Genomic DNA, 9,073 nt, shown 5'->3' with positions numbered 1-9,073 from the left:
GCTTCCGCCGCCGGGGCCGGCTCGCGCACTGCCTGCTGGGAGCTGTAGTCCCAGCCAGGCGGCCATGCCGGCTCCGCGCGGGGGCGCTCGTCCGCCGCCACCACGGAGCGCCCCAGGCCGGCAGCGCCGGTGCGGCCCCGGGGCTCCCCGGTACTGGCGTGACCCACCGCCGCCGCGCTGCTCCCAGGCCTGGGCGCCCACCCACGTGTACATGGTTGCATGCCCCTTACCAGGGTTAATGACATGAACCTCGGCGTGGAATTGTAAAAATGTGCTTCAAACATTTTTAGTGTATTTCAAACGCCACTGCCGACAGCCGCCGCTGCGCTGTGTCTGCAGACATTTCCCGGCTCCCTAATTGAGGAGCACGTTTCCAAAGGTTTCGAGGGACCCAGGTCGGAGTACAAGCAGCGGGCTGCTGCCGTACCCGCAGGTGCTCCCGGCGGGGCGCGGCCCGGCAGTGGAGGTGTGGCGGCGCCGCTGTGGGCGAGGCCGAGGCGGGAGGGGCGGGGGCGGATCCAAAGGGGCGGGCGAGGGCTGCCGGGAGCCGTGCGCTGGCGGTGCGTGGGTAGCTGGCGGCAGCGATGCTCAACTGCTGGGAAGCCGCGCTGGGCGCCGCCGTCTCCGTCCCCGTCTTTCTTTTCGTGGCAGCGCCCTACATCAGGTGCGTCTTACCGAGCGCAGACCCTGCCCTTTGCGTATGTTCAGCCCCGCAGAGCGGCGCCCGTGTGTGTCTGTGTGCGTGTGGCGCGAACGCGAATAGCGGGAATCTCGTTCTGCAGCCCGCGCTGGGGTCGGAGCTATTCCGGCCTGTCCAGCTCCAGCGCCCCGGTGACACTGCCGCGCTGCGGGGCTCGCTCATCCCCGGCGCCTCCCGCCGCGCTCCCCGGGGCTCCGTCCCGGCACCGGCGCGCTCCGGAGGCGCGGCAGGGGGCGTGGCCCGCGTTCTCCTCAGGGTGCGGCGGCGCAGCCCATTGGCCGAAGGGCCCCGGGCCGCGCGGCAGCAGCCAATGGGAGTCGTGGCCCCACTTGACGCGCGGACGGGGCGGGGCCGCGCTCGGGAAAGCGCGGGGGATTGGGGGGCGCGGTGCCGGTGTCCCGGTCGCGACAGGGTCGTGAGCAGCCGCTTCAGGTGGGGGCGCGCGTGACTCCCTGGGCCCGGGGCGCAGCGGTGAGCCCGAGTGTTGATGCGAACCCCCAGGTTCTGGGTGCTCAGCCCCGCACGGGGCCCGCTGAGGAGGCAGAAGTGACTGGTGCCTCCCCTCTTGCAGGCGCTATGTCGCTGGAGGACGGTGTAAGTCGACAGCAAGGCTTGAGGGGAAGGTGGTGATAATCACAGGAGCCAACACAGGCATCGGGAAGGAGACCGCCAGAGACCTCGCACGAAGAGGCAAGTGCAGGCATCCCTCTGCAGCCGGAGCGGCTGTGCCTTGTGTCAGTAGCCCCTTTTCTGGACCTAAGGAAGATGTTATAGGCTTATATTGAAGTAAACTGGATTCCAGAGTTACTGCAGATGAACCCAAGTGCTGTTCCTTCAGAGGCTGTAACCACTGAGGTGCAAGTTCCCAGTTCCTCAACTGTTTTCATTGCTTGGACTCCAAAATGTGCTCTGGGGACATGAAAATGCATTGCATTGCAACTGATTTGAGAGGACTGGGGAAGTTCCTGCACTCTGCTTGTATGAAGTTGGGAAATGCCATAGGTCCACCACTATGTGCTTTAGTTATATTTCAAGCTAATTTGATGTAAATGTTATTTGGCTAACTCATAAGAAGATTAAACTACCTGTTCACAATCCATTTAGAAATTACTCTGGCTGGAATCCATCACCTTCATGTGCTCCTGGCTTGATGTTCCCATTATAGAGGCAGATAACAACCCTATCATACCAGTGTTGTTGTATGCACTCCTAACGTGGGAGAACATGGACAGAGGCACTTAAGATGTGCATTTGCCTGGTCTGAAATCATCTCACATTTGAGTGAGAAAGGCTTTGTCTCTTCCAGCCACCCCCCTGACTGATGCTAGTTCCCTAGAGAAACAAGATATTGTTTGTAATTGCTGGGCATGTCAGCCTGCTTGTTGTAGCCTGGAAGATCCAGTGTGCTTCAGTGATCTCAGTTCCTGCTCCTGTTGTTCCCCCTCCCCTCCTTGCAGGTGCAAGGGTAATTATTGCCTGCAGAGACACAGCAAAGGCAGAAGCTGCAGCCAGTGAAATCCGAGCCGAGACAGGGAACCAGGAAGTCATTGCAAAAAAACTGGACTTGGCTGATACTAAGTCCATCCGGGAGTTTGCTGAGAGATTTCTAGCAGGTACAGTCTCTAGATTCTTCTTTTTAGTGAGAATGTTTCCTAAGGACTGCTGTCTGTTTTTCTAACCATTGCCAAATCCCTGCCCGGCTTGTCTCTGTACCTCTTGGGTATTGGGGTTCGTGGCAGGGGCTGGCCAGAGGCCATGGGCTACTTTATGGTAGGAGATATATCCTTTTTTTAAGGTGATGTGGCTGCAAGTCAGACAGCAAGGGGTGACTTGTGCTACTTTCTTGTCTGCATTCTCTGTTTCCTCATTTAAGGATGTCTGTTGTTTCTTACAGAGGAGAAGGAGCTCCATATTCTCATTAATAATGCTGGGGTAATGTTATGCCCTTACTCCAAGACTGCTGATGGCTTTGAGATGCAGCTGGGAGTCAATCATCTCGGTAAGGCCAGTGGAATCATGTTTGCACTCAATATGGAATCATAGAATCGTCATATGGTTTGGGTTAGAATTGCCCTTAAAGATCATCTTCTAACATGGATATCTGTTGCAAAATGCCAAAGGAAAATCCTGCTGTCAGATTTTCTCTTCCTCATTCTTCCTTTTACAGGAGGGATGGAGGGCTAGAGTCAAGAGTTCTGGAGATGCAATGTGGTGTATTTGCATATCAGAGATCCAGTTTAAGTATCTGTACGTGTTACCTGGGACATTTTGAAATGTATGACAGCTCCAGCTTTTTGAAGATGAGGAGCACAACTTGAAGGCCCCAAAAATGTGTTGATGTTAATTCAGGGGAATTTAACAGAAATTTTCATTTTCCTGGACTTGAAATGAGGGCAGCAGCAAGATACCACGTATAAGCAAGTAGGGGATGACCTTTTGTCTCCCCCTAGGTCATTTTCTCTTGACCTTCCTGTTGCTGGAGCGTCTGAAGCAGTGTGCCCCCGCCCGCATCGTGAACGTGTCCTCCCTGGCTCACCACGGCGGCCGCATCCGCTTCCACGACCTGCAGGGGGAGAAGAGCTACAATCGCGGCCTGGCCTACTGCCACAGCAAGCTGGCCAACGTGCTCTTCACCCGCGAGCTGGCCCGGCGCCTGCAAGGCAAGTGCCAGAGGCAGCAGGGGCCTTTGTCTGCTTGGCTTTCCGAGCACCGTGCATGGGGAGGGTGGGTTGGAGAAAGGGCTGCAAATCATCTGTGCAGAAATTGCATGGTTTGAGGCAAATGTCACTGAGAGCTCTTTGCAGGAAGAAAATAGCTCCTGGCTGTGGAACTAGGAGACTTGCAACACAGATTGTCTTTACAACAACAGGGTAGAGGAGTTCAGCATCTTGCCACAGTTGAATTTGTCTCATTTTTCTGTGGTGCTTGTCAAATACTAGCTGCATCCCTGCAGACAGTTGTGGAAGCTGGAAACAGAGCCACAGCTGCAGTCTCCAACAGAAAACGTGATGCACACTCAGCTGCCTTAAAGGTTGGTGGGCCGTAGAACAAGCATAAGATTAGACAGTACCTTGTAAGTTACAACATCTGTCATTCAGTCCTGTTCATAAACTGAAGTAGTATTTATTTACTACAACAGAAGCAGTGTCTTCCCCAGGAAATTACTATTAAAGTAAGGTAAAAGAGGCAGGTGTTCTCAAAAGCCTGATGGAAACTGCTGCTGGTTTAGCACCCAGGCCCCCCAGCACTTTGTTTTGCAGAAGGCACAGAATGACTCCTGTGTTTAGAAGGGAGCAGGGGATGCTCCAGTGCCATGGATGAATGATTTAAACTGCTTCAAGAATCACCATCAAAGGTATTAACAAAAGTGTTTTTAACCTGATGTCATAAAAGGGTGACTTAACAAAGTAGGATGGCAAAGTTCACTCTGTTACTTACATGAAAGACACATACAAAGGAAAACTGATTTAGAATTAAGTTAGAATGATTCACACAGGACTGGAAACACACTGTGTAAGGAAGACCCTCCTGTTGAATCACGAGGCTCAGCTTGGAGCCCCATGCTTTTTGAACCCCTTAGGAAGCCTAGGTCCAGTTTGAGTCTCAGACTTGGACAATTTATATGTAATGAAATGATCTACACAAAGTTTATAATAATTATTATTGAGTAGCTACATGGACTAGTAATGTTTCCTCAGTATTAATTCAGCAGTCACTTACCAAGGATTTGTTGCAAGCAAAGGGCCTCTCTGCCTTGCTTAAGGAAGGCTCTCAGTCTCAGGTAAGAAATCTCAAATGTTGAGAGGCATCTCTGCTCCAGGCGAGTTACCTGCTTTGCAGTCCAGTTGCAGCTTGAGCTGAGGTTCAGCTGGGCTCATCCAAAACTTTGCTCTTGGTAAAAGGTCTCTGCCTTGAGAGGTGAGCCAGCTGAAGGGAAGACTGTCACCCTGCAGTCAAATCTCCTAGCAGGGAGAGCTCAGAGAAGGCTTACTTAGGCTGTAATATTTATGGAATGGAGTGGTTGGCTTGTATTCAAATTATATACAGTGGGAAAGGTACATGAGACTCAGTGCATCCACATTTGTTCCTGGATGAAAGAGTATTGGAAAAGCCGTGTGCTACTTGTGTGAACTGCCTGATGGGTGTTCCAATGCATGTGCACTGATACTCACTGGCTTCTGTGGATTTTCTAGAGGAGTTCTGGCCCATTTACAGCTCACACCTGAACTTTCTTTGGAGCCTGTACCAAACTACTGCTGATTTGGCTAAGAGGTCAAGTGTATCCATCACATCCAGCATGCAGTAACTACAGAGGACTGCACTTATTCTCTGTATCTAAGGCTACTTAAAAGACTCCTCCTCTAAGTTATAGATTATCTACAGGTAGAATTGAGGAGTATATTACCCTTCTTTTAAAGACACTTTGATCCATTTGTCTTGGACTGTTTTATTTTGCCATAGGCACTAAAGTCACAGCAAACGCTCTCCATCCCGGGTCTGTGTACTCAGATCTGGTTCGGCACTCGTCTGTAATGACCTGGCTGTGGAAGATATTCTCCTTCTTCTTGAAGACACCTTGTGAAGGAGCTCAGACCAGTATCTACTGTGCAGTAGCTGAGGAGCTGGAGTCTGTGACAGGACAGTATTTCAGGTGGGTGCAAGCTGATGAAGTGATACTCTGTGGAAGGCAGCTTTGCTGGCTGAGGAATGTGGGACTTACTGTCATTGTTCATTAAGAAGGGACCAGGTAAGAGGCTGTCTGGTAAGACTGAGGGTGACAAATAGAGCATTACCCCTTTCAGGTCTGTTGCAATCATGTTAGAAGAAACACCTGACCTGTGCAACACTTCATGCAATAGCATGTCCTGTAGTGCCAGAAATATTAATGTACTCAATGTACTCAATTGATGTACAATTAATGTACTAATGTACTCAAAGTGCAGGAATGGCTGTCACACACTCAGAGCTCTAATGCTGACCTGCCTAACACTTGGGAAAATCACTTTTCAGTAGAACTGTGTAGTTACTTAGGTCACTTCAGTCAATGCTGGGAAGACACTTCATTTCCCTTCGTAGTTTTACACCACTGGAGCAGAAGGGCCTGTGCTCTCAGGGAGCTGGGAGAGCTGATGGAGCTGCGGAGACAGAGATTTTCAGGTCTGGCATGTGACCAAATAACTTTATCCTCCAGTGTGATAGACCTACCAGCTGGGAGGGACTCTTGCTGGGCTGTTTGTCACACTGTCATGGAAATGCTCTTGTTTAGCTCCCATTACAAAACCTGTTATTTTTTTACTTCTTTGACTCATTCCAGGACCCTACATTGTTCTTCTTTTCCCATCACCAAAACCACAGCCCAGAGCAGTTTCAAGTCATCATCATTCTATATTTGAAGACTGCTATTTGAACAGATTCCCACAGATATGTCTGCCAGCTTCCCACTGCATGTAGAGCACTGTGACAATACTGTTTTTTGGGAACAAATACAAAAAGTCGTGGGTTTTTTCTCCTCCCTCACATGGATGCTGTTGGAGCCATTGTGTCTTTGCAGAGCTTTCTTCTTGTGATTTGTGATCAGATTAGTCTCTGTAATGACATCATTGCCTGATCTTCATTTGGGAGTTAGTACCATCTTAATCAGACCTGAATGTATAAATAGACATCTTAAGTCTTCCCTGACTGCCTGTCTTGGGATAAAAATGTAGCATTGATGTCCCAAAGTACAGAAAACTGGTGGAATTTAAACTCATTGAAAAATGGGAGTTTTGGACCTGGTGGGAAATGAGAAGCTTCAACACTAATTCACAATTTACTAGCCTAGAATCCTTTTTACTTTCCAGGCCATAGACTATAAAACACAAGTGTAGACATTAAGAAAAAAAAATTCATGCCACAGTCATGAGACAGGCGGGAGTCCACAGTCATTTCAGGCATATTAAATACTCCATCTATAAACACTGAGCTGAATGGAAACCTTACAAGATGCCATTTCTTCTGTGCTCTTAAACTCCCAAGTTATTGCAGCATTATAGTTGAGAACACAGGACCTCTTTTCCAGACTGAATGCTTTCTGATTGGAGGAGCTGAGAAGAAAGGAGCACAGTTCAAATGATAATGGAAAGGGGGTAACCATACATGGTTATTACAGTGTTATTATTGGGTATACAGTGGGATAAATAGTTTAGAATGAAGGGCTGTTTGAGTAACTTTTTTGCAGTGTTTTTTAGGAAATGTGCTCCTGAAGAGCTTGGTTGGAGTCTATATGCCTTTTTAGTGGTATTAATGAGAATGCACACCAGTGAGGTTTCTTTTAAGAGTTGAGACAACAGATAGAGCTACATTTGCTTGCCAATTCTTGGTGCCATTGGGAGAGATTCTTCCCTAGCTAGTTGGAAAGAAATCTTTCTCGTGGTGGCTTAGCACCAACCCTTGCTCATTTGCTGGACAGCTCCCACCGTTCTTGAACTAGTCTTGAATTAAGCTGATAGAGAGCAACTCCCTAATCTTAACACAGACATTTCAGTGTACTAATGCAGATGGAGATGTTAGACTTGAAAGAATGAAAAGAACGTTTTTCTTACAGTGATTGCCAGCCAGCGTACGTATCTCCACGTGGTCGGGATGATGAGACGGCAAAGAAGCTCTGGAGCGTGAGCTGTGAGCTCCTTGGCATCCAGTGGGACTGAGCTGCACCAACAGTGTCCCTGGCTGGGCCCAGCAAAGCTTCTCCAGGGAACAGCACTGCTGAGAGACCTCAAGAGTACAACACTGATACTTCAGCTGCCCTAAGGATGGCTCTGCGGGCACAACATAAGTTGAATTTCTGCAATATTACACTTAAGGATTGAGATTTGTAAGCAATCAGTCCCTCTTCCTAGATGGAGAATTAGAGCACTAATGCAGGGAGCAACCTGCTTGTTATCTCACACAGCAGCTCGAGGCTGTGGTTCTCTGGCTTTAGAATAGAAAGGGAGGTTGCAGTCTTAGGTTTAGATTATGAAGTAACAAGGCATTACTTCAAATAAATGTTGGTTGTTTTTTTCCCTAACAGCAATAGTAATAAGGTAGGACTCTAAACTTATGAGTTTAGTATGACTCTGAACTATGAGATTACTTTCAGTTCCTACCCTTTGAACTGGCAGAGCAAAAATACTTTGGGATATTAAATTTTCTGGAAAGTTATGCAATACTCTTTAGCACACAAAAACAGGTCCTGGCATTTTTGTGCCAAGCACTAGGTAATTTTTTTTACATGGAATCACTTTCTCTGCATGCTCTGTAAGAAGCTGGACCCTAGCCACTGAGGTATCATGGCCCTAAATACCCACTGATTGCAGTAGGTTTATTGGGGGTTGGCAAACCTTCTAAGAATCCAGGCTTTGGTTCAGGTGACTTAGAGGTTAAAAGCTGCAAGAGGGCTGCAATCGTGCACAGACAAGTTATTAAAAAAATCAGCATCTCTCTCATGAAACATTGAACAAAGATGATGTAAAAGTTGTCACAGTAAACCCCCCCGCTGCACTTTAAATGACTTTAGAACCTAGAAAATAGAGCAGAATGAACAAGGAACATCTCAACCATGTTAAAAAATATTAAACAACTTCAGCTGAGACTTTAGCTTTAAATGACACCAAACCTCCTAGAGCTAAATAGCTGAAGCGGGAGGCAGGACTATCTTGGTATTATGGTCAAGCTGGCCCCAGGACAGGAAGGTAAGGCTTGCACAGAAATGCTTGTGTTTGTCTGCCCAGCAGCTATGGGCAGGCAGTGCCTGGCTGCCAGCCAAGGCTGCCTGCCTGCCCCTGCAGGACCACACAGCTTGCACTTCCACCCAGCAGCTGCCTCAGGCCACACAGCTCTGGGACTGCTCCCTTGGAACCCCAGTGCTATGTGAGTGCAACCTGCTGGAGTGCAATCCGTGATCAGAGATTATTTCTGAAAGAGTTAAGCAGTCAGAAACCAAGTGCCACAGCTCATAGGATTATCTTCTGCTTCTGAAAAAATGCCTAGAAGTTTTTGGACTTGCATATGAACCTGCCACTGTGACCAACTGCCAGTTGTGGAAAACCAATGCTAATTTTAATTCTTCCTGTCTGGATGCTGTCTATGCAGATGAGTCCTGTGCTACCTCTGAGCAATACTAAATAAAACCATTTTCCTTTTACAACTGGACCCTGTATCTTCTCTCAGAAATGCTGAATCAGTTTACTTGGTGTTGCTGTTACATGCACCTGCCTCACTAATGTAGAGAATTCAGTCCAGGTAGCATTTTAAAAGTTCCTTTGTGTTTCTCCCAGTCACTCTACTTTTTTTCCCCCCCTCCCTCTTTTGTGCTGCATCCCAATGATGCTAAATCCACAACTATAATGTAGC

At 48.4% G+C, this 9,073-nt stretch overlaps 1 protein-coding gene across 1 annotated transcript; it reads left to right on the top strand.

Annotated features, from left to right (window-relative positions):
* Positions 1–510: 510 nt before the first annotated feature.
* LOC135448065 (retinol dehydrogenase 12-like) lies at positions 511–8,867 on the top strand. Its single transcript, XM_064713517.1, has 7 exons — positions 511–664; positions 1,272–1,390; positions 2,158–2,313; positions 2,595–2,699; positions 3,151–3,360; positions 5,162–5,351; positions 7,284–8,867. Exons 1-7 carry the CDS (start codon positions 585–587, stop codon positions 7,384–7,386), a joined length of 963 nt encoding a protein of 320 aa, XP_064569587.1. The 5' UTR covers positions 511–584; the 3' UTR covers positions 7,387–8,867.
* Positions 8,868–9,073: the final 206 nt, after the last annotated feature.

The sequence above is a fragment of the Zonotrichia leucophrys genome, chromosome 5 (assembly GCF_028769735.1).
Source record: "Zonotrichia leucophrys gambelii isolate GWCS_2022_RI chromosome 5, RI_Zleu_2.0, whole genome shotgun sequence".
NCBI lineage: Eukaryota > Metazoa > Chordata > Aves > Passeriformes > Passerellidae > Zonotrichia > Zonotrichia leucophrys.
The sequence above is the reverse complement of the archived record's forward strand: the minus strand, read 5'-3'. Positions and strand labels throughout refer to the sequence as shown.